This window comes from Lagenorhynchus albirostris, chromosome 3, assembly GCF_949774975.1.
Source record: "Lagenorhynchus albirostris chromosome 3, mLagAlb1.1, whole genome shotgun sequence".
Classification (NCBI taxonomy): Eukaryota; Metazoa; Chordata; class Mammalia; order Artiodactyla; family Delphinidae; genus Lagenorhynchus; species Lagenorhynchus albirostris.
The window spans coordinates 9,317,692-9,344,094 of NC_083097.1; the positions used below are offsets into that span (position 1 = coordinate 9,317,692).

General features: G+C 41.5%; 1 protein-coding gene across 3 annotated transcripts in view; it reads right to left on the reverse strand.

Annotated features, from left to right (window-relative positions):
• The window catches only part of CTNND2 (catenin delta 2), a 437,245-nt gene that overhangs the window by 98,974 nt on the left and 311,868 nt on the right, over positions 1-26,403 (reverse strand). For 2 of the 3 annotated variants that reach the window (XM_060145991.1, XM_060145989.1), the window contains 2 exons: positions 20,491-20,664; positions 6,002-6,152 (listed from right to left, as the gene is read on the reverse strand). In XM_060145991.1, coding sequence (XP_060001974.1) covers positions 6,002-6,152; positions 20,491-20,664 — 325 coding nt within the window. Of the gene's footprint in view, positions 1-6,001; positions 6,153-7,192; positions 7,268-20,490; positions 20,665-26,403 lie in introns of all 3 variants that reach the window. The other variant, XM_060145990.1, reaches the window with a different exon arrangement.

Sequence of the window (26,403 nt, forward strand, 5' to 3'; positions counted from 1 at the left end):
CTTCTTATTTCATTGGGGGGAAATGCAATGCATACACACAAAAAGAGACAACACAAAAATAAAATTAAATAATGGAAATCCAAGATAAATTAAAAGATTTTTTATCAAGTAGGTATTACCCACCTCCTTTCTGTGTTCAAGGAGCAGTGTTCATCAGGAAGGCCACCTAGAGCTGGGCTCTGAGTGATGGCTGGGGGGGTGAGTAAATGCACAGAGATGAAAGACCATGCCAGGGAGGGATACAGGTTGGGTACAGGTTTGTGAGTGGGGATGATGGTACAAAAACCGGTCTGGCTGAATAATTCATCAAAAAGAGTGGTTAGGGATAAGAGGCCATTTGGTAACACCACCCAGTACTTCTCCTGTCCAGTGTTCCTAGGTGTTTGAAGTTTTTTATTTTGTTAGTTTTGTTTGTTTGCTTGTTGGCAGAGAGGATAGGGAATCCGGAAAAGAAATACCTGTCATCTTCATCAGGAACTGTCAATATGCTGAAATGGATGGCATTTTGGTAAACTTATTAGAACAATACAGTGTTGTTTGTTCTTTTCTCTGAAGCTAATCATTACCATTAGAAAAAAACCTCTTGGGCTTCCCTGGTGGCTCAGTGAGAGTCCGCCTGCCGATGCAGGGGACATGGGTTCGTGCCCCGGCCTGGGAAGATCCTACATGCTGCGGAGTGGCTAGGCCCGTGAGCCATGGCCGCTGAGCCTGTGTGTCTGGAGCCTGTGCTCCACAATGGGAGAGGCCACAACAGTGAGAGGCCGGTGTACCACAAAAAAAAAAATCTCTTTCTGAATGATGAAATAACACTTTATACAGAAGGATAATTAACATTTTTGGAAGGCTGCAAAGAAATGGATGGATGTGCATTCACCTGGACCACTGCATGACGTCATTTGGAAGCACACAAAGATCTACCTGTAGCCTACTTATCACCTGATGGCAGAGACATACACAGAACCATGGAAACAGCCCAAATGGAAAGACAAGGAGAGGCAGAGTATGTGATACTACTTTAGTGCTACTATCTTAAAAAAAATTTTTTTGGAACAAATCAAAGAGGAAATCAAAAAATATCGTGAGATAAATGAAAACAAAAGCACAACAATCCAAAACCTATGGGATGCAGCAAAAGCAGTTCTAAGAGGGAAGTTCATAGCAATACAACCTTACCTCAGGAAACAAGAAAAATCACAAATAAACAACCTAACCTTACACCTAAAGCAACTAGAGAAAGAAGAACAAACAAAACCCAAAACTAGTGAAGGAAAGAATTCATAAAAATCAGAGCAGAAATAAATGGCATAGAGATCAAGAAAACAATAGAAAAGATCAATGAAACTAAAACCTGGATCTTTGAAAAAATAAACAAAATTGATAAACCTTTAGCGAGACTCATCAAGAAAAAAAGGGAGAGGACTCAAATCAATAAAATTAGAAATGAAAAAGGAGAAGTTACAATGGACACCACAGAAATACAAAGGATCACAAGAGACTACTACAAGCAACTATACATCAATAAAATGGACAATCTCGAAGAAATGGAAAAATTCTTAGAAAGGCACAGTCTCCCAAGAATGAACCAGGAAGAAATAGAAAATATGAACAGACCATCACAAAGACTGAAATTGAAACTGTGATTAAAAAACTCCCAACAAACAAAAGTCCAGGACCAGACGGTTTCACAGGTGAATTCTATCAAACATTTAGAGAAGAGCTAACACCTATCCTTCTGAAACTATTCCAAAAAATTGCAGAGGAAGGAATACTCCCAAACTCATTCTATGAGGCCACCATCACCCTGATACCAAAACCAGACAAAGATACCACAAAGAAAGAAAATTACAGGCCAATATCACTGATGAACATAGATGCAAAAATCTTCAACAAAATACTAGCAATCCAAATCCAACAATACATTAAAAGGGTCATATACCATGATCAAGTTAGATCATGTGTGCTACTACCTGAACCTCATTAGAGCTGATGGGGTGGACTGATTGTTGTTCAATAGCTTATTTGGACTTTTCCTTATCATGGAGTCCAAGGAAGATGAACCCTTCCTTAACCAGAGTTGTGGTAGCTGCCCCCTCCAATTAAAAGAATGATCTAAAGAAGAGATGTAATTTAAACTGGATCCCAGTGATTGAAAACAACTGGATTCCTTCTGAAATTCTGAGTGTCTGCATACATCTAGTAAACTTTAGTAGGAAAATGAACTGGCTTTTGGATGATTTTCTATATTAATATAAAATCCTTTTCTTTAGTTAATGTTTTATTTCATTTGCTTACTTAATGTTTTGCTGATGTGGAGTTCATTATAAGATAAAGGCCAGACAGGAAAAAATTCAGTTATTCATTCAGCAAATACTGATGAATCCCTGGTATGGGTCAGGCATTGTTCTAGGTACACGAGCTATATCAGTAAACACACAAGGTGGAACTTCCTGCTCTTGATGGGTTTACATTCTAGTGTGGAGAGATGGACAAGAAATAAGATAAGTAAATATGTTATATATTAGAGGGTGATTAGTACTGTGAAGATCAGTAAAGCAGAAAAGGGGATAGAATTTTAAGAATGGGCACCAGAAAAGGTTGTATTGGGAAAGTAACACTTGAGTAAAGACCTGAGGGGGTGAGGATTGACCACATGGACATCTGCAGGAAGAGGAGTGCAGGCAGAGGAAATTGCATGTTCAAGGGCCCTGAGGCAGGCTTTTGGCTCAGGTCATAAAGGAACTGCAGTGAAGCAGTGGCCACAGAAAGGTTAATGCCAGTGAGGAAGAAGTTGAGGCTGGAGAGGGAACAGAGAACTGGATTGTATAGAGCCGTGTCTGCCTTGCAAAGACTTAACTTTACACTGAAAGAAATGAGGAGCTGATGGAAGGTTTTAAGTGGAGAAAAGACATGCTGTGAGGTTTTGATAGGACCACTCTGGCTGCTCCTTTGAGAGTAGATGGTAGGGGGTGAGGGTAGAAGCAGAGAGTTCTCAACCACTGCGCCACCAGGAAAGTGGCCATGGTAATAACGCAGGTGAGAGAGGATGGGATCTGGGGGGACAAGGCAATGAAGGTGAGAAGGGTCAGGTTATGGGAAAATTCAGAAGGAAGACCAGATTTGTTGATGGAATGGATATGAGAGTAAAGAATCAAAGGGGACAGCAAGGTGCTTATCCTGGACCACTGCAGGGACAGGTTGCCATGTGGAAGCCTGCAGGTTTGGTTTTGGAGGAAAAGACAAGGAACTCAGGTCTGGAGGTGTTTTACTTGAGATGCCTGTCAGATATCCAGTGCAGGTGGTGGACAGACTATTGGATACAGAGATGTGAGATTCATACCAGAAATATCTATCTGGGAGTTTTCAGAATATAAATGATCTTTAACACCAGGAAACCATCGAGGTCACCAAAGCTTTGATTGAGAGTTGATAGAAAAGTCCAACTTTAATTTTGTCTTTGTTCTTGGTTCAAAGTTGTTGCAGCTTTTTTTTCAATATATAAAGTTCTGTAGAGCATTTTCTTATAAAGAACCACTACTTTGATACAATATTTAAAGCAAAAGAGTTAGCAAAGGTCACATTTCCTTTCTCCTAGATAGAATAGAAGAGTGTTTTTTGGTTCAATTCTGCTTTTCTTACTCAAGAAAAAAGTTACTGACTCCATAAAGCTGAGATATTTTCACTCCTATTTTTAAACATTTGGTTCCCTTTCCTGTCTGGTGACATTTGATAGTAAAGGCTTAATTTAACATGGGCAATATGGACTTCCAAATGTTCCTGCCTCAGAGACAGTTCTAGATAACTGGCTTCTCGGAAAGAAGAGACGCCTTGAGGCTAGAAAACCAATCAATAGTTCCCTATTTTGTTATATTTTAATCCACCAAAAGAAATAAAACACCCAAATGCACAACACCTAGTAGTTCGTACCCAAGCAGTAGACTGATTAGCTATTGATTTTCCCTGCATTTTATAGAGGAGCCCCAGGATTTGATTACAAGCCCCAGCGCTGTCCTGTCTAAAACACCTATGCAAGGAAAAGGAAAGTGGATATGGAGAGGGCTAATAGTGTAGTTTAAATATGTAACATCCACCACCACCATTTAAATTAAATTCAAACCAAGTGTAATTATAAAATTGTGAGTTTATGTCATGCCTTATGATGTACTTCAAGCATAACAAATAATTGCATTTATTAGACGCAGATTTGAAATCTGGTCCCTGTGAATAAATAAATGGCTTGGAGACCTACAAATCCTTTGGTATTTATAGGAGGATATGATGGGTATTGCGAAACGGCAGGAGAAAAGTGGCTGGTTCCTAGGTCATGAAGGGCTTGGTACGCCACGTTCAGGAATTTGGATAGTGGAGGTAGACTGTTGTATCTATGCATACTTTGGATGAGACTTGGACCCACGCCTGGTACTCCAACTGCCCCAGGAATGGAATCTTCCCCCTTTGCCCGCTCTCACCTGCTTTTCCCAAATCCCCCAGAAGCTGCATAACCGGAACCTTTGCCACGATGGGTGGTCCAGCTCCCTGCTGCCTGACCTCTGCTGCTACCTGCTACCTGTGGGCAAGCTTCATGCTGCACTGGTCAACCACCACACCAGAGTCATATCTTCGACCCCAGGAGGACAGTGGTATCTGCGGAGGCTGTGCCTCTCCCCGGGCAGGTCCCTGTGGTTCGACCTTGGCCTGGGTGGGCATCCTCCCAGTTACAGAGGGAGGAACCAGAAGGTCTCTCCAGCCTGGGCTCCCACCACTCACTCTGTACCAGGCACACCAGGCCCTGCAAAGGCCTTAAACCCAACCGCCTGCTTCCAGATCCCTCTCTGGGAGGCTGTCTGCAGAGGCTCCTCCTTCAGTTAGGTGCTCTTCACCCCAGAGAGCCACAGGGCCCTGTTTCACCTCCCTCAGGCTTCTGCTCAAATGTTACCTTCCCAACGTCTCCTATTTTGACTTTGACCTCTCATTTAAAATCACAACCCCTTACGCTAAGTGCAAGAAGCCAGACACAAAAGCTCACGTCCTGTGTGATTCCATTTATAGGAAATACCCAGAATAGGAAAACCCACAGAAAGCAGACTGGTGGCTGCCGGAGCAGGGAGGAAGGGGAATTGGGGGATGACCGCCTAATGGGTACAGGGCTTTCCTTAGGGTCATGGAAAGATTTTGGACCTTGACATAGGTGCTGGTTGTACGCCATCGCCAAAATGCTAAATGGTACATTTTAAAGTGGTTAATTTTATGTTATGTAAATTTCACTTCACTGGAAAAAAAATCGCAACCTCACCAATTACATTATGCCTGACCCAGCTCCATTTTCCCCCATAGAAAGTTTCTACCACGTCGTGGGATTCACGTGTGCATTTTGTTGGCTGTACATCTCCCCTCTTCAGAATGTAAACTCCACCAGGGCAAGGCTTCCTGGCTGCTTTGATATCATCTCTGGGCCTAGAACAGGCCTGGAACAAAGTAGGTCATGGACAAAAATTTGTTGAATAAATAGGTGAATGTATGCCTCTTTAATGCTTCATTAATCAAAGAGCCTCCCTATTTCTTGAACACCAAACTAAAGGGAGATGATTCTTTAAAAATAGGATTAAAGAGCCAGTATAGTCTAATCCAAAGTAAATTTTAACATAGCGAGAGGAAGAAAAGTGGCCTGTATCCCATTAGAATTCCAGTTCACAACGTGGGAAGCAAACAAACAGCCTGACAGGGATTTAGAGGATCAGGACGATGGTATCCGGTGCTGAGCACTGCGGTCATTTTTAATTTGCAAAGATTAGAAATGTCACCAAACATCGCATTTTCCTCTAAATTCTAAAAGATAAATTAGCGCACTGATTTCCGCTAGAAGGAGAGCCGGAAAAGCAAGGCCTCTAACACATGCTCTGTCTCTGTACACGCATATACGTCCTGCACATGGATTCAACCACAGGAAGCACACTGTACTTCAATTAAAAAAAAATGCAGACACTGTAAATCGGAGGGAACATACCAATGAGCTCCTTATTCCTGACGTCCAAGGCCATGTTCCGGAGTGCCGTGGCCACTGCACACACCACTCGGTCATTGTCTATCCGCAGCAGCTCCACAAGGATGGGCAGGCCTTTCTCTTTCCGGACAGCAGCTCGGATATATACCGACCACTGCAAATGAGGGGAAGCAAAGACATTAGGAGCTGGGGTGGAACCCCTACAAGCAAACAGCACGTGTGGGTTTTCACACTGCCGTCTACAGGTGCCAAAAAGGTTGGATGATCAAGATCTCATTGTGGAATGGGTTGAGTGTGTTAGACATGTATTTAAACATTTTAACTTTATTTTTGCCTCCAACATAGGATAAAGGTTTCAGCTTTAATCAGTTAACCACTCTTCATTTCGCCGGTGCCGGCTTTCTCAGCCCCTGAGTTAGGAAGCCATTTGTGTGGTGTCTATACTTGCTACTTTAAGATATGGAGGTCTGGGACAGGAAGGGCTGGCTATTGACATTAAGAGGAATAAAAAAAAAATCCTGGGAAGAGTAGAAAACGATAAAAGCTAGAGTACAGGTGACTTTTTAAAAAAGAGACTTGAATTTGGAGGTGGGGCAGAGAGATAAGTTACAGAAAGTACTGTCAATTAAGTTGTTTGCTGAATAATTAGGAGGAAGTAAGTCAGAAAATGGTAGGGGTGAGGAGAGGTAAATATGACATCGAAGATGGAGGGTGAAAACTGTAAAATTAAAAAAATCGCAATATATAATATTATGCCTAGGGCCATAATTCAATGTCTAATTTATAAAGTAAGCATACAATTTGTTTTGGGTTGGCAGTCGTTGGCCTTAGTGGAACACACCTAAGGCTCTTTATAGAAATGTACTTGCAGTATCAGGACCATAAAGTATTCAGATTCATTTAAAGGAATACAGGTAGGCTCAGGTTTTCCAGACATTTGCATATGTACACTTTATACTCCTGGACAGTGTTCCAGAGAAGAGCATGCACCATAAAAATCAACCAATATAAGGGTTTACTCTGTTGCAATTTCAGTTATGATCTAAGAGAATTAAATTCATAACATGAGGTTCTGGATTCTGTGGCAGAGTCCTCCTGGGGACCAGCAAAGGTGGACAAAGCTCCCACCCCTCCCCACCAGGCCCCTCCACCCCCTTTCCCCTTTGGGGCAGGCACCCCAGAGCTGGCTCTCACCTGTGGCAGGCAGGGAGCCCCCTCTGGCAGTGAACGTAGGGCATATGCCATGCCTGCCACATCCTCAGCCCAGCCCTGCATGAAATATGAGATTAAAAAAACACACAACTTCATCCCGTCCTACGTTAGAGAAGTCACATTCACATAGTTTCTTATCACCATCAACTCAGACCGAGTGCTTTTCTCCTGCCCCTACTCTGTGCCTCAAGCTCTATGAAGCCTGAGGGGGTGGGGACGCTCATGGAACTCATGAGCACATCTCTTGATTGCAATTAACTGTTTCATAGACCCAACCTCAGGGACCAAAGAAATGGATGGTCAGAAAGTCTTAGACATGGAAAAAGCTTCAGGTTTGGCAGCTGCTGATTGAAATCTGGCTGTGAGGATGGGATATCCCTTCCAAGGGAAGGTGTTTCACGAAGACGGTTCCAAACCTCCGTCATGTCCGCAGGAAAGGTCATTTGCAATTTGACATACGATGAGATGTGATTTTCATCTACTTCCTCCCCTGCTTGTGAACCTTTTGGTCTCCAGGGCCCAGAAAAGACTAGACACCTGGGCTTCTGCAGCCCATTCATTGTTGGGTTCTTCCTTAAGACTAAGGGGGGAAGCTAATGGAAAAGAAACTAATGGAAGAAAATGGAAATCAGAGCGGGGGGGGGCGGTGTCAACATTTCCATACTGTAAGGTAAACATCAACAATATATTTGAACACTGGGGAGATATTCTGGGCCTTTTGAGAGACCAGACGGGATGTTTTGGGAACTCGGGCAGGCTGAAGCATGGGCCCAAAGATGACCTCTTTCCCAGAGCCACCTCTTCCCAGACCCCAGATGCTGGCTTGTGCATTAGTGATCTCTTCGAATCCCCCAAACTCCTGGGAGAGTGACATTACTGTTCTTGTTTTATAGATGAGAAAATCTAGACACAAAGATTTTAAACAACCTGCCCACAGGTGTCACCTGTGCCCTTGGCCCCCAGTCTTCTTCCTCTATCTGCTCTGTGATGCTGACAATACTCTCTCCTCTGCCATTATCTCATTCTCTCTTGCCTATACCTCTGGGCTCAGTCTCCCAGAAACTGCCTTCCCCTCCCTTCCATCCTTCCAAACATTGAGAGGGGAGAACCTGACTATATCTGAAATGAACCAAGAAAGGTAGGCTATAGCTTAACTTTTTCCTCCTTAGAAGTCTAGCTATTATATCCCTTCATGTTGGATGGAAAGATGATTTGGTGTTTGGAAAATAATGAGAGTCCTTCAGCTTTGCTGAAGACTGATTTGAGAGTAACCAAAAATGGCTATGCATGGCCAAAAATGTGTATGAGTTGTAGATACATCTTTTTGGTATGAGAAAATGGTCAACAGTGATAGGTTCTAAGTGAAAAGGGAAAATCAGACAATGGGTTTGATCTTATGTTATCAATATACAGAAAATAACCTTTATTTTGAAACTTTTAGTTGTGTGTGTGTTTGTGTGTATATGGAAAATCCCCAGTATTAGCTCAGTATATGACAGTTCAGAATGAATTATTTACATTTCATTCAAAAGATGATGCAAGTTTCCAAAGTTTGCTTAACATGCAAGGATAGTGATGCTTTTTAAGTAGCACATGAGCAGTCTTGGAATAGGTCATGTATAACCCACATGTGAACCTATGTGTACCCCAACAAGAAGGAGTAAAGACAGCACAGAAGTGGAAAGAGAGAAAGACATGATACAGTACTGGGGAGATGAGGAATATTTCCCAAGTGCACTCAACACAGAAGTGCGAGGCTCATACAGAGTTTTTCCAAAAGAGAAGTGAGTTACCTTGGACAGCACTGCAGCCCCTGGGGTCAGCGACGTGTATGAGTTGCCAAGAGCTTTTTAATTGAAACAAAAGAAGTATCACTGGCATGAAAACAGATGAACAAGAGAGATAAGTGTACCTTAACTCATTGTGGTTGAGGTGGAAATCTTTGGACAGAACTTGACTTTTTGCAAACAGAAAGAGAGCGTCATGCACTAAGCCCACCAGTGAGGAGGGAAGGGACAAAGCCGGTAGACTAGGATGGCTTTAAGAAGAATGGTCCCTGAGCTGAAGAGAGGATCCTTGGTGATTCAAAAGGAGGAGAAGGAAGAGGAGAGGGAGGATGAGAAGGAAGAGATGGAGGAGGAGGAGGAGAAGAGGGGAGGAGGAGAAGAAGAGGGGAGGGGGCAGGAGGAGAAGAGGGGAGGGGGAGGAGGAGAAGGGGGGAGGAGGAGAAGAGGGGAGGGGGGTGGAGGAGAAGAGGGGAGGGGGCAGGAGGAGAAGAGGGGAGGGGGGAGGAGGAGAAGAGGGGAGGGGGAGGAGGAGAAGAGGGGAGGGGGGAGGAGGAGAAGAGGGGAGGGGGGAAGAGGAGAAGAGGGGAGGGGGAGGAGGAGAAGAGGGGAGGGGGGAGGAGGAAAAGAGGGGAGGGGGGAAGAGGAGAAGAGGGGAGGGGGAGGAGGAGAAGAGGGGAGGGGGGAAGAGGAGAAGAGGGGAGGGGGAGGAGGAGAAGGGGGGAGGAGGAGAAGAGGGGAGGGGGGTGGAGGAGAAGAGGGGAGGGGGCAGGAGGAGAAGAGGGGAGGGGGGAGGAGGAGAAGAGGGGAGGGGGAGGAGGAGAAGAGGGGAGGGGGGAGGAGGAGAAGAGGGGAGGGGGGAAGAGGAGAAGAGGGGAGGGGGAGGAGGAGAAGAGGGGAGGGGGGAGGAGGAAAAGAGGGGAGGGGGGAAGAGGAGAAGAGGGGAGGGGGAGGAGGAGAAGAGGGGAGGGGGGAAGAGGAGAAGAGGGGAGGGGGAGGAGGAGAAGGGGGGAGGGGGAGGAGGAGAAGGGGGGAGGAGGAGAAGGGGGAGGGGGGAGGAGGAGAAGAGGGGAGGGGGGAGGAGGAGAAGAGGGGAGGGGTGAGGAGGTAAAGAGGGGAGGGGGGAGGAGGAGAAGAGGCGGGGAGGAGGAGAAGAGGGGAGGGAGAGGAGGAGGAGGAAGCTCTTGTCCAGGAGAAAACAGCACAGAAACAGGACCCAAATTGTTCCTGGTGAGATGCTTTCCCAATGAGGACCTCCAGAAAGTTATGATCCCTCAAAATGATCTCAGCTAAGACACACCTAACACTTAGACCTGTACTAACTCATTTAGTCCCCATCTCAACCCTATGCAGTGGGCACTACTGTTATTCACATTAGACAGATGAGAAAAGGTCACACATTGTAGATGCTCAGCCAGGTCTTGAATCCAGGGAGCAGTTTCCCAGAGTTGGTGTGATTGACCACCACTCTCATATGCTTCTCAGAAATACAGGATAAGTTAGACAATCTGCACTTATAGTTGATCTGATCCCTTACAAATTCACCAATTCACTTTGGCATAACAAGTCATGTTATTATTTTAGTCTTCCAATAACCCATCTGGCACTCCTCTAAACTCCCGAGTTAAAGAGCCTTCTAGTACTGTCAATGGAGCTACTGGATGTTTCAATCTGTTCTTGAGAACTACCTGCCATGATTTAGCAAATCTGAGAAAAGAAGTCATGTATAATTGGAACGACAATGAGAAAGGCCTTGTGTCAGGAAAGGATGTCTTCTATTTGCATGTGATGGGACAACAATTTGAAATAATAAATGCTGTTTCTTCTCCTCCTTGCCCATGGCTCTTCCTGGAGAGAGGCTCCACCATGATTTGGTCCAATGAGGTGATGTCAGGATGGGACAGATAACAAAGCAGCAGACAGTGTTTAAGGGTAGAAAGCACAGATGCAGGTGAAAGATGGGATAGACTTGAAAGGGAATGAAAATAGACAGAAAATATTATGACCCCCTCCTCAGATCCCACACAGAGCTTCCTAGCAGGGGAGAGAAAGGATCCAGGTTGGGGAGGAAGTGAGAGATGTAAAAGTATCTTTGGGGGCTGCCACCTGAAGTGCCCCTGGACAGGTCCTCCTCAGTGTGTGAGAGGCTGGTGATAAAAGCCCTTGGGAGACGGAAGAGCAGAGAGTCGACAGAAGCTCTGCTGCCCTTCCTGGGCCTCAGTGCTGGTTGCACAAGACACAGGAAGTCCCGCCATGAACCATCACGGAGCAGGGGCCGCACAGTAGGAATGGCAACAGGACTTGCTGGGCAGAAGAGGATTCCTGTGGCCCCAGTGTGGCACGGGGTAGCCCCTGAGTGTTTCTGTGGTCTTGAGTGGGTGGGCTGTGTAAGTTAGCCAGGAAAAAAGGCTAAGGCTCCAGGGCTGCAGAAGGGTTAGTTGGCCAGGAGGTTGGGATGCATCAGAATGGCAGGCATGGACTGTGCCTGCATCTCAAGGAAGCTGAACAGTGAGGAAGGCAGGTGTGGGCCAGGAGAGCACCTTGGACCAGAGACGGTCCAACCTCCAATTGCCCTGTCCCAGCTGGGAAATCAATAGGACAAGGAGGCTTGTCCTGGGCAAGAGGCAGCACAGGAGAGAAATGATTCCAGACGGAAATGAATACCCAATCTCCATCTCCCACAGGGATACGAATGCCTGTAAGACCCCCAAGCTTAGCAGCAACCACAGGGGGCCAGGAGAAGATGAAGGAAGACAAGCATAAATGTGGCCAAGTGTTAAACCTTGAGGGACTGGGAAATAGCTGAATTTGATTGAGTTTGCTAGAAGTGTCTAGATTATGTGACTTTCTTTCTTTCTTTTTGCATCAGGCAAAACGAGGGCTCCAGGTGACTTTCGAAAGAGAACATTCCTGGTTGTGGATCTGCGCTCTTTTTCTGCTTCTCGCTAGCGGATGATGACCCTAAGAGTAGCCTTGGAAGATCACATCTTTACCACACCTTGAAGATGGCAGAACAGCTGTCAGCCTGGGTGAAATAATTCATGGAGGGGAGCTTTCCTCCTCACGCACCTTCCCTTACCTGTTACACCAGAGAAAATAGCTTCTACCTCCTATCTCATTTGAGACCTTGCATATATGGGGGTCTCTTTGTTACAGCAGCTAGAATTTCTCTAACTAATGAGATGTGCTAGTGTGTTAAAATGAACTGTAATCATTGACTCCTAGCCCTAGGTTTTAACTAGTGATGTTGGAAGTGGGGTTCCTCATCCCTGACCTCTTCCTTGTAAAAATGACCCCTGGGACACCCTTTTGCCTTGTGTGTGTGTGTGTATATGTGTGTGTGTATATATATATGTGCGTGTGTGTGTATATATATGTATGTATACACCTTGTATATATACTCCTATTATAGCATCTATCATGTTTTTTTCTGGGCTTTTTGTTTACATGTTTATTATCGGTACCTGAGGGAAGTTACAAAGTCACATTCATCTCTTTATGTCAGCTGTCTTCTAATTTCTGGCTCACAGCTGGAGAGTAACAATGTTTAACTGGTGAAAGAAAATGTCAGGTTGATTTCTAGTACCACGTGTGTATTACTTAAGAACAGCATTCTGCACTGAAAGGCACTAGATAAAAAGGATCAAAGCCATGGCAATTAGCTAGGATCAGCAAGTTCCAACCACTTCCACAAAAGTGTAATCAGGGTTTGAAGAGATCGTATATTTCTTTGGGAGTCTCTCCTAGAGCCAGACTCATCCCTCAATTCTGCGTGTGGGAACAGAACTTTTGATGCAGGGCTTATGAATATCTGCTTGCCCTCAGTGCCGGAAGAACACAATACTGAGTGGCGTGTCCTGGGCCACCACAGCTCTGATCATGCTGGGACAGTTAAAATGAAGTTTCCACATTAGAATTCCTCTGTGTCCCCACTGCTCAGGTAATTAACCATGCCGGCTTCCAGGGTAGCCCATGTCTTAAACCGGGCTCAGAAAGGATTTCTTTTACAGTTTTACAGCTGCTCTAGGAATCCTGGGAATTTCCTATAGAGACAGGTGGTACCTGCTAGATACCAAACCAAAATCAACTTTAAAGATGCTGCCTCACTGTCTTCTCACTAATATTATTGCTGGTGAAAAATCAGCTGTCATCCTTATTTTTGTATGGAACATGTCTTTTGTCCTCTGGTTGCTTTTTTTTTTTGGCTGTACGCGGGCCTCTCACTGTTGTGGCCTCTCCCGCTGCGGAGCACAGGCTCCGGACGCGCAGGCTCAGCGGCCATGGCTCACGGGCCCAGCCGCTCCGCGGCATGTGGGATCTTCCCAGACCGGGGCACGAACCCGTGTCCCCTGCATTGGCAGGCGGACTCTCAACCACTGTGCCACCAGGGAAGTGCCTCTGGCTGCTTTTAAGATTTTCTCTTTATTACTGATTTTGAGCCATTTGTTTACGAAGCACCTTGGTATAGTTTCATCATGTTTCTTGGGCTTGGGGTTCCTTGAGCTGCTTGGATATGTGAGTTTGTGGTTTTCATTAAATTTGAAAAATTTGGAACCATTTGGAAGATTTTCAACCATTATTTCTTCAAATATTTTTTTCTGTTTTCTTTCTCCTTTCTCTCTCCTCTCCTCTGGAAATTCTAATGGCACATATATTAGGCCACTTGAGGCTCACTGATGATCTGTAGGGTTTTTTTTTAATCTCTCTGCATTTCGCCTTGTATAGTTTCCACTGCCATCTTTAAACTCATTAATCTTTCTTCAGCAATGTCTAACCTGCTGTTAATCCCATTCCATGTGTTTTTTTTTTTCATTTCAGACAGTTTATTTTCAACTCTAGACATTTTATTTGGGCCTTTTATATATTTTCCATGACTCTAATGAACTTTTTGAACACATGTAGCAGAGTTACAAAAACTGCTTGCCTGCTATTTTTAACGTCTTTGTTGGCTCTGAATTGGTTTTGAATGGTGGATTTTTCTCCTCATTACGAATCACATTTTCCTGTTTATTTGCTTGTAGGGTTATTTTCAATTGGATGCCAGGCATTATTAATTTTAATGCAATGGGTGCTGGATATTTTTGTACTCCTATAGGTATTTTTAAACTTTATTCAAGGATGCAGTTAATTTACTTGGAAACTATTGATTCTTCTGGGTCTTACTTTTAAGATTTGATAGGAAAGACTAGAGCATATTTAGTCCAGGGCTAATTATACCTCAATACTGAGGCAAGACCTGAGAGTATTCTTCCCAGGGATCCATGAATTATGAGGTTTTCCTATCAGGCACTTGGAAATGCACATTATGCCCATTCCTGTGTAAGTGCCAAGTTTCATTCTGTCTAATCATTTCAGGAGGTTGTTTCTTCAGCCTTGGGTATTTCTCTCACATGCATGCACTGACAGATCTCTGCTGAATATTTGAGGGAGATCCTCTACATATTTCTAGGGTTCTTTCTATGAGTGGCTTTCTCCTCTTTGGTGCTCTGTCCTATGAGCTCTAGTCACCTTGGTCTCCCTAGATACTCAGTTCTATCTCCTTAGCTCAGAGAGTCTGCTGAGCTCCTCCTGGGTTCCTAATCTTTGTGCTGTGGTCTGGAAACTCTCTCAAGACAGTGAGCTGGGACAATCACAGGGCTCACCTTGTTTATTTCCTGTTTCTCAGAGATCAGTTTCTCCATTGACTGATGCTTAGTGTTTTAACAACCATTGTTTCATATATTTCTCTGGCTTGTTGCTATTGTTGTTGTTATTATTACTACTTAACGGAACTTGGTGCTCCATCTTGGCTTCTTGGGTGGAAGTGGAAATCCCTCAGCTTTAGCTGTTTCTACAGTTTCTGAATGTAATTCTGTAACTTAGCACTTTGCTATTCAATGACAATGATGAAAGTAGAGACAAACTATCCAAAAATGGGCTTACTCTCAGTCAGTTTGAATGCATGTGGCACCTCTAATACAGGTGCAGCCCTCGGCATCAGTACTACTTACTGGGGTCTTAGAAGAAACCACTAAATATTGTGTGATTAGAACCAATGACCTGGTGGTGACCCTGGCTCCTCTCTATCTCCTCCTGAGGTTGGGCCCATCCTCATTCTGCCTCAGGCTGGGCATCAGGTCCAACTCAATGTGTCGTCTCTAGGAGCCTGCTGATTGGGCTGAGTCCTCAGATAACCTCTGTGTTTATTTTGGCCCCATTTCTAACCCATTAGGCATGATGCTTCATGTCCCATTTTCATCATGATCTTTCACCACCCTGTTTCTTTGCATTTAAACCTTATGCTTTACATCACACTGTTAACTATGACAAAGACCTTTGTCTTAGATGTTAAACCACGATTTTTACTTTTATTTCTTGCACTCCACTCATCTGCCCTGGTTCACTTTTAATGATACACTAATTGCTAAGCTACACTAAATTCAATGCCTTCAAAGCATTGCCCCTGTCCTTAGGAACAAGTCTCAAATTTCCCAGTTCTCTTATTTTTTATTCATATGTGCCACATGGCCAGAGATTCTGTTTCCTTCTCAGTAAATCTACATTGCTATCATGTTACTTCATTAAATATTAACAGATTAATATCCAAGTATCTCTTTATTCCATCTTACTTTAAACATAAACGGGCAACTAATAGACTCTCTGAGAATAGTCACATTTTAGGGAGAAAACTGACCATACAAAGATATCTAAAATATTTGACTTAATAGCAAGTACACATGTATTTCTACAGTTCTAATCCTGAGTTTTCAGAGAGTTCAGTTACAATAAAAATAACCCATAAATGGGAGTTGAAAGAGCATTCATTCACATTTTGGGACTCCTCAAACGACTGTAACCGGCTGTTTTAATATTCTGTGACAAACAAAATCGTTTTACTGTAAATGAGGAAAACGTAACCGAAGTCCATGTTAGCTAATAAAATCACTTCACTTTGCTTCTGCCGTTATGTTTTTCTGATGCTTGTAAACCAAGTAATGAGTGTTTTAAAGTTTAAAAAGTATTTGGGCCATTATGAAGATCTAGCTTGCTAGTCAATTTGTCACTGAAAAAGAGTGTGCACGATCGTCCCATAAAGAGAAGTTATTGTTTCAGATGATGAGGTCTATAAAAAGCTCTCTCCATGCAAAATTCTGGTGTTTTACCTTCACATTTCTGCTTTTGTTTGGGCCATAAACATTAAGGACACTTAAAAAAACGCCACTAAATTTCAACAGTTGCTATAAAAACACATTCTTAGAACCCTAGCTTTTAGATGGTAATGCTGTCTGCATGAAATTTGATGCTGTTTCTGTGTCTTCAGTCGATCTTTTAATTGCTCAGTTTTTGTTTTCTTTTTTACTTAAATCAAGCTTTTTTAAAGTAAGGATTTCTTTGTTTGGTTTTGGTACAATTTATTCTCGATCTTTAAAAAACTGTAACTATTTATCAGTGTTTGGCTTAATGACAGTCTTCTCAAATCATTCCTATAGATTATCTATCTTCCCTTCCCACATATTCCCTTGCCATTTAATATGGTACATTAATAAATTATACAAAAGGTGATGATAACATGATTGACCTTTATGCATACTTGTGTATTTGTATTTTGATAAAAAAATTCTTATATAAGTATGTATATTTATAACTATGCACAAATATGTCCTAACGGCCCTTTGCCCTGCCTGAGGACTATTCCATTTGTCTAGAGTTATCAGGAAAGCCAGTGTTTCCTGTAAGTAAGGTTGACATCCTGAGACTCAAAATTCTACCTTAACCATTGGGATAAAAGTCTTTTAAAATGCTTTCTGTCTTCTAAAGTTACTAAGGTAACTTTAGTAATAATAATCTAAAGTAATAATTAAACATTTTCTGATAACGGAGGGTCAGCATTATGACCATCCACAATTAGAATAAATGAAACAGCTGAAACCTTGAATGGCCTCTGACATTTTTTTCTTTCTTGCATCTTTGTATTTACTTCTTCTAACTCTTCTATCTTTTCACTTTGCTGTCAGGGTGTCTACTCTACCTTCTTAAGGCAGATCTGTGTGCCTGCTTACAAGAGTAACTCCTTGTGTTTTTTAATTTGTTGCTTGAAATCTGATGAGGGCTGGGAAATCTGAGAGTCATAGTTGTTAAATTTTGTCTAAAGTACAGAACAGCTTTTGTGATGTTGATTTCAGCTGTTCCAGACCATTCTGCCTCTTTCTCAGTGGTCTCTATTAGTAATAGAAAAATTTACCAAATCAGTGCATCTGGATATGTGGGGATAAATGTCATACTGGGGATAACTGCGAACTAATGTTCAGGGTTATGCACTGAAAACAGTCAGCAAGATGTTATTGTTAGAAAATACTGAGAATTTTTATCAGACTTCTTCCATAATTCTCATTATATAACCCAAAGTAGGAGAGAATTTTTGAATATCAAAATAGTATAAATCAGTATAAAATAAATTAGTATAAAATAGTATAAACTATAAATTTATTGTTTTATTACTCTAAACACCTAAAGACCCAGACATATCTCAGCAGCTTTCCCAGCTGACCTGGCTACCTTGAGATACAGAGCCTGTGTCTTTAATTACCAATTTAAACAGCAAGTCCAATACTGCAGCAGGAATTGTGGAACTGGGCAATGATATCAAAATCTGCATCCTGAAAGCACTGATGAGTCTGGAAACTGGAATGAAAATAGTTCTCCCCAAACTCCTCCTTTCTATCAATTTTAGACTGTACTGACTACATGTTCCCATCTGAATCAAAGGACCAAATAAAGAATCATAAAGTGTGACCATTTGAAGATGGTCTGGCCACAATATGTGCTATTAACTGCTTAGTGACTGATAGATGTTTATAAATATAAAAGACTGTTATCCACAAGAAAGACATCTGGACATAGACACGAGTTCAGTTAAAAGCTTGTGTCTGAGCATTATTGCTCAGCCAAGCATAGGGCTGAGCAGTGGGGTACAAAGAAATAAATGGAATGGGTTTCTGCCCTTAGAAGCCTTATAGACCAGATTGTCTTCTAGAGGACATTCTTAGTAACTCAACAAGGACTCACATGAATAAATGAATGATTAGTGACACTGATCCTTGAATGTGGTGTTGAGATGTGGTACAGTCTTGGTATGTAACATGTCTTTTTTCTCTGGCTGCTTTTAAGATTATCTCTTTACTACTGATTTTGAGCAACTTGATTATAATGTAACTTGGGATAACTTTTCATGTTTCTCTTAGAGTTTCTTGAGTTGCTTAGATGTGTGAGCTTGTGGTTTTCAGTAAATTTGGAAAGTGTTCAACATTACTTCTTCAAATAGTTTTTTCTGTTCTCTTCCTCCTTTCTCTCTTGTTTTGTTTGGTTCTCCATTTACACATCAGGCCACTTGAAGCTCACTGATGAACTGTCAATTTTTTTTTTCTTTTTCCTCTGTGTTTCATTTTGTATAGTTTCCAGTTGCTATCTTTCAGTTCACTAATCTTTTCTTCTGCAATGTCTAATCTGCTGTTGATTCCATTCCATGTATTTTTCATTCCAGATGTTGTTTTCAACTCCAGAAGTTTTATTTGTATCTTTATAAATTTTCCATGTTTCCAGTTAACTTTTTCAGCACATGGAACATAGAGTTTAACTTTTAAAGCAAAGGTGGAAGACTTACATTCAAAATCCTCTAGAGCTCAAAGACATTTCTTCATTTTTAACTTGTTCTTATAAAAACCTAAGTGTTTCTCAAGTAAAGCAATAATTCATTAAAAAAAAATCAAGAGATGGCAAACTTGATTTGCCACTATCTAGATGGCTTTGCATTTCAGGTCAGACTCAGGCCTGGAACCTGGAGCTTCTCTTCCCATCCCCTTCTAGTCCATCTTCCAAAGCCAGGGAGCTGGGTGGGGACTTGCAGCAACTTAGTGCTCTTGGGTATATACAGTGACAAACCCTTAGCTTATGACATCCTGCATCTTTGCATCTAGTGTTGCGACTGATCTGCATGATGTGGGGTGAAGCCGCCATGATCTCCTCTGCTTAAAGACGATGCATCTGAGAAACACTGAGGTGCTTTAATTTTCCCAGGACCACAAAGCTTAGAAAAGTTAGAGCCTAGGTTTGAATTGTGATCTGAGTTGAAGCCTCCTAACTTTAGAGGGAAGTTAATGCTAAGGGCAAGTTCAAGGAAGTGACTTCCATTACTATCTCTTTCCTACTTATGCAAGGCTATACTCTGTCATTCTTCTTGGTGAGACTCTGCATTTGAAGATTTTCTCTTGTTGAAAGCAAGAGACAAGTTCACCTCAAGTTCATCCCAAACTGAATTCTTAAGGTACAGCATTAGTGATGCCTTATGGGCAGGGAGGGAAAGGGATAATTATGTTCATTCCTAAGACTCTCAAGCGAAGAGGTGAGCCTGCCATGCATGAGTAAGTAGCCAGCTCCTGGGAAGTATCATCAGGGGCTGGGTCCCAAGAGCTGGGAGGTCACATCCAAGAAAGAAAATGCTGCAGCTGACACTGTAGCCATGGAAAGGAAGATGGCATAGAGAGAAGTGACAAGAGTCAGGTATTGGAAGGTATAATAAGAAGGGAATGTATTATTACATGATACTGAAGCCAATACCTGTGGTACCCATGGTACTGAGCTTCTGAGAGTTATCTGTAGCTATGTGTCTATATTAATATTGTTTTGAAGAAAATGAATGGTAAAGAAAAGATTGATTTATGGATATCCCAACCCCCAGGCATTGATATTAAATGAATGAGTAATTGAAGGTGGAGGTCTTGATATTTTCCCTACATGCCCTCAGTTCTTCTAAGAGGTTACACTCTATTGTGCGATAAGGCAAGTTAGCCCATGTAACTATTAGTGACCAAACTCAGGAATTCTTTGCTATCGTGAATCCATTTCTACCCACAAAGAAGGTCATGAAAAATTTTTGGTGAGAACCGACCTGGAACAGTGTGTATTTGTAAAGACCCAGAGAAAAAGACCCTCCTAATCTCTTTCCCAATCATAAAGTTGCTTTACTGTAACCTTTTGCCAAAGATAACTATTATCCTCTGTAATCCCGTAATTTAAAAATGCAAGAGATTCTTTTCCTTTGGGGACAGGACCAGCTACAACATTTCAGGATTCACAGCAGTTTTCATATGACATGTTTGGGTATCAGCTCCCTTAACTGTCAATGACAGTGCTTTGAAAAGTCTCAACATGTCAGTTGCCCCTGAAAATGAAGTAGCTCAGCTACACAAATATAACGGAAAGCATTCATAGCATCTTCAATGACTATACTTACATCTATTCCTCTGTATTTTGTAGCGCTCTTCAACGACCCCTGAGCCCTTAAGAAGAATTTTTAAAAGAAATACCTTTCTAAGTCCAACAGTTCAATGGAACTGGTCTTTCTCTAATATCCTTAGAAACTTTATTAGAATTGCACTTCTCAAAATTGGACTTCTCATATTTCCTAAGGACCTTCTCATCATTCCAGATTTCTTTCTTATTGTAACAAACTCATCATACCTTCCAGCTCCCTGCAGCCAAGTTCTGCAGGGCGCCTGCCGCCCCTTCCAGCGTGTCTGCATTTGAGCACTCAGAGAGCAGTGTGAGGTAGGGTTTGACTATGGATGGGTGCCACAGCATCTGGATCCCTTTTGGTGGTTCTGCACAGTCTGGAAGAGGTCCTACTCCATCCCACTGGTGGAAGAGAAATGAGAGAGTAAACATCTTCAACATCTTTACACTTCCCAGTATTGCCTTCGGCAAACATCAAAGACAAAAACAAAAGCAGGGTGTCATGACGTTTGGTGAGCATCTACTGTAGGTAGGATACTACATCAGCAGTCCAAGGACCACCAAAAATGGGAGAGCCATTCCTACCTACCGAGAGCTTATGATGGAGGGTGGAGGGGGTCGGAGCATGTACATAAGTGAATGTAACTGGCAGTAGAATGGCTAAGCCCTCTGAGAAAAATTCTAGCACACTGCTACAGGAAGGAAGGAGAAGAGATGGGTTAATTTTAATCGGTCAGGGTGGAAGAGAGCTAAACATCAAGGCACCTTACAGTAAGCATACCATAGGCATAGCATAGTAGTTAGTAACTATCAAATGCCTTCACTTCTTATACACAAGTGTTAACTGTGATAAATTCCTATATCACTTGTAAAATACATATTCTGTCATTGCATCTATGGGCATCAAACAAATGACAGAATGGACAAAGGAGAGAAAATTGTTACAGTTTATTACATACATTGACGTGAGCTATAAGCAAATTTTGATCTTATAGAAATTCTGATGTTTGCTTTGAATTGAATCTAATAAATAACAGAATATGTAACTAAAAATTAATTACATATACATTTTAAATTATGGATTATATGCACAAAGGCATATCGGTAGAGTCTTAAAAATGATAGCTATGAAGATCATGTAGCAATTTGGACAAATGTTTATGATAAAAGTTAAATAAACAAAGCAGGATGCAAAGTAGTAGGGGGTTTGTGTTTGATTCCAAATAAAATGCATAGTAAAAAAATGTAATGATAATAAAAATTATTAATGAAGTGTCTTTCATTTTTTTCTACCTTTCTAATTTTCTGTTTTATTATCCTTATAATTTAAAAATATTAAAAGTTCCAATAATGATTCTGATCTTTGATCACACATAGCCTTTTTCTTTCATTAAAAATAAAGGCAATGAGTATAATGAGGGTAGAAATAAAGTAATGAGGGTAGAAATAAAGTAATATGTGTAGAAAAAATACTCCCATATTCATTTTTGAGAAAAATCATAGTAAAACAAAAGAATTACTTTATAGTATCAGAGTGGGAATATTAAGTTATTTAACTGCTTATTGGTGTTTATTAATGATTGCTTAAAACATAATCTAAAAGACATATATATCAATACTAAGCTTTCTCACAGATATTTTATGTACATACATATATGTGCACCTGTGTCCATATATATGTATGTATACCTATGAAAACAAAATTGTATTTCAGAATCTGTGTAAGTTCCCTACTTCTGAAAATTTACCTGGAAGAAAATATAGCTTACGTCCTATCCTCACAACAAAAATAGAAGTGTTGATAGAAATAATGAAAAGTTGTTTAACAGTCACAAACAATTTCAAGAATTCTATCACTTATTTTCCAAAAGAAAAATTAAAAATTCATGCCTTCTTTTTCTCAATTATGATACAGCTTAACTCAGTTCAAGGCTAAAGCTCAGAGATGAATGACATCCCATCGACGGGTGACAGCCATCCCATTAAAGGTCATTTTCATTCAGAGTGTCACTCTATCTCAACTTTATAACAAGGACACTCAATGTAAGGATCTTCCTGTCCTTTCAACCAAAGCCACTTCTAAACCCTTCAAAGTGGACTTTGCACCTGTACACAGCCTATCAATAAAACCAGTCCATCTCTTTTAAATACATAACAAAACAAAATTGAAAGTGAACCAGACTTGTGACATTGCTCCTGCTTCATTATTTGAGACTGGCTCACTGCACCAGATAGAAAGAGAGCACTAGGCTAAGAGAACAGCCCTTTTGTAGATTTGGTGACTTTGATGATGAAACGGGAGTGATATTGTCTTCTCATAGGAAACCAGCTGGGGGTATTGAATCTCTCGGCTAGCTAGTGCAACAGGAAATGCAAAATTATTTCATTTTGTTATCTCCCTAATACTTTTAAGCTATCATTTTCATATAAAGATTTAGATTTCATATAAAGATTTAGAGCTCAACGTGGATGGAATTTCCCTCTCACGTAAGAGCCAACATAACGGCGTGAGGTATAGAGAAGTTTTATTTGCACTCTCACTACAACATGTGACAGACAAACTGTAAAAAGAGGGAAAAAAAGCTGTGTTATCATTTGCTGGGTTTCATCTGGTTCTTTCCTTCTAACTTCTGTGCAAATAAAACAGGATAAATGGCTAAATCATTAGATAATTTTCTTCCGTTCTGACACGTGATCTATGTAGCTCTTAAATACCTTTTATTACAATCCTTTCTTAGTGGCTACAGAGAGAATCTGAAGGGAATAAAAGGAAAACTGATGTGAATATGGATAGCCTTTGACGGCAACAAAAGAAGTTCAAAGGGGATTCTCTGCTGTTTCAGAACGCTGATGACACCGTGGCACATCGACACCGAAGATAAAGAACTATTTCAAAGCCAGTCAGTGCATCCTGCCTTCATCTGGGTACTTTATTCAAACTTTTATTGAGTTAATAGGGAAAGAAGTATCTATCAACTGTCCATTAAAAAATAGATTTTCATCACCTATAAAAGACCAGAAGTCTTCTTTAAAAGTTGTGCTAACACACCTGAGGTCATGTCGCCTAGCCAATCAATACCAACAGGACTACAGGGCAATGGTGACATCAGAATCAGACTGAAGTGGTGAAACAGTTCTGCACGTGAAAACGTTTAATGCCAGCCTTCTTCTAGAGTGAGGATCCACGAGAAATCAAGGGATATGCAACTCTTTTACCAAAAAAATGGAAACACATCATTTATAAATTTAAATACAAGATGAATTTATCCTAAAATTTCTTCAAAACTGCCACATGGCTTGAAGACAAGCAGTGGCTAAATCTTTAACACAGTCAAATCACTCATCACACAGCTATTTAGTCCAAAGTACACAGAACTTAAATTTATAAATAAGCCTTATGCAAACTATATTTGTTTTTGACTGTACCTTAAGGGCATATTACCAAAAATTTTCTAAGAACTTGAAATATGAAAATAATATATAAAGAAACAAAATGTTTTCAGGTCAGGAGGGAGAACTTTCTATGTAATAGAGACAAGGCACAACCAACAAAGTATTTCCAGGAAACCAACAGGGGCAATGCTAGCAGAGTATTTTTTGATTATATTGGCTGCATTATTGCCAAGTTGGGACATATAAACACACACACACACACACACACACACAAGTGTGTGTGTGTGTTTATATGTCTTCATTTATCAGGTTTAAGTTTAAAAATCAAACAGAAATTAGACAAAGGGAAAGCAAAAGAAAAAGGAGAAAGGCATTTGTGGTTTTAAAGTTTTCTTCCAGCACAGGGGAAATGTTGAGTGAAAATATCCCTTCTTCCTCATAGTTTTACTCCTTAGGCTTGAGAGTTAAATAAATGTTCCTTAATTTTAAGCACACTTAAAATTTTATCTGTTATATTTTAACGAATAAAACTTGCAAAAGTTCTAACTGTTCTTTTTTTTTTTTTTTGCGGTATGTGGGCCTCTCACTGCTGTGGCCTCTCCTATTGCGGAGCACAGGCTCCGGACGCGCAGGCTCAGCGGCCATGGCTCACGGGCTCAGCTGCTCCGCGGCATGTGGGATCTTCCCGGACCGGGGCACGAACCCGTGTCCCCTGCATCGGCAGGCGGACTCTCAACCACTGCGCCACCAGGGGAGCCCATATTCTTGATTCTTAAAGTTAGTACTTAAATGTTCAAATTATACTTTATGCAGGTCATTCATGTTATTAAATAGGAAAAAACCCTGATAATCTCTAGCATTAAAGCTCCTCTTATTCATTGTCTTATTTATAGGAATTGAGAATTTACAAATATACTTCAAGTTTAAGAAGTTAAGGATTGAGTGGGTTATGCCAGAGTATTTTAGATTTTTTCAACAGATAATACTTTGGATTGGGACCTCCCTGGTGGCACAGTGGTTAAGAATCCACCTGCCAATGCAGGAGACACAGGTTCGAGCCCTGGTCCGGGAAGATCCCACATGGCCCGGAGCAACTAAGCCCCTGCACCCCACTACTGAGCCTGTGCTCTAGAGCCCGCGAGCCACAACTACTGAAGCCCACACGCCTAGAGCCCATGCTCCGCAACAAGAGAAGCCACCACAATTAGAAGCCCACGCACCGCAATGAAGAGTAGTCCCTGCTTGCCACAACTAGAGAGAGCCCACACCAGCAAGGAAGATCCAACACATCCAAAAATAAATAAAAAAACAAAAAACAATGTTGGGTGTCTCACCCAAATTCATATGTTAAAGCCTAACCCTTAATGTGATGGTATTTAAAGGCGAGGCCTTTGGGAGGTAATTGGGTTTAGATGAGGTCTTGAGGGTGGGGCCCCTATGACGGGATTAGTATCCTGATAAAGAGATGAAGGGACCAGAGCTTTCTCTTTCTGCCATGTAAGGACACAGCAAGAAGATGGCCATCTGTGAATCAGGAAAGAGGCTCTCAATAGACACCGAATCTGCTGGCCCCTTGGACCTCCAGCCTCCAGAACCGTGAGAAAGAAATGTCTGTTTGTGTAAGCCACCTGGTCTAGGGCATTTTGTTACAGCAGCCCGAGCTGAGCAAGACAGTAGTGACAGTAAGCACTAAGAAAGTTTGGTGTCAGTGTTACGAGGGACCTCCAGCTACACCCTGGATGTCCTGCCCTGGAAGCTCTTTTGGGGCCAGGCTGGCAGCAAAGAAGGAGTGTGTAAGGCAGGATTATGCTGACAGTAGATCACAGAACAAACCAACAGACTGACTTGTCATCCCAAGTAGCACCACATTCACTAACATTATCAGCACTTTTGTTTTTCAGTTATATATATATATTTTCAGTTATATATATATGTATATTTATCAGACTATTTTCCATTATAGGTTATTACAAGATATTGAACATGGTTCCCTGTGTTATATAGTAAATCCTTATTGCTTATCTATTTTACGTGTAGTATTGATAGCTGGAATCTGTCAATCCCATAGTCCTAATTTATCCCTCTCCTCCTTCCCCCTTTGGTAACCATAAGTTTGTTTTCTATGTCTGTGAGTCTATTTATGTTTTGTAAATAAGTTCATTTGTATCATTTTTTAAGATTCCACATACAAGTGATATCATATGATACTGGTCTTTCTCTGACTTACTTCACTCAGTATGACAAACTCTAGGTCCATCCATGTTGCTGTAAATGGCATCATTTCCTTCCTTTTTATGTATCAGTACTTTGCTGGACTGGCTTTAAATGTATGACTGTACAACTAATATCAATAAAACAAATACGTGAACAGTTTATATCATTCACTATCCAAAATTGTTAGAATTGAAAATATGTATTCTCTCTCCGAGAAGGTAGTGCTCAAACATTTTTAAAAAGGAGGAGAATAAGACGCTCCCATGTTAGAAGCCAAGGGTCTGCTGAAATCTGGACACAGTGGTTTTTGATGTAGTCATGGTCAGGGAAGGAGATACACACTGGCCACTGACTGTAAGGAATGCCTGCTTAGGAAGAAAATCACACAGCTGTGGGAATGGGCTCAATGTGTGGGGGTTTTTTTTTTTTTAAAAAAGCCTTTCTTTACACTGGCTTTTAATACTTTTACTTCTCCTTAGGGCTTAAATTCTATTTTGAAGATTTCTCTCTTAGCTGGTTTGAGGATGGAATCAT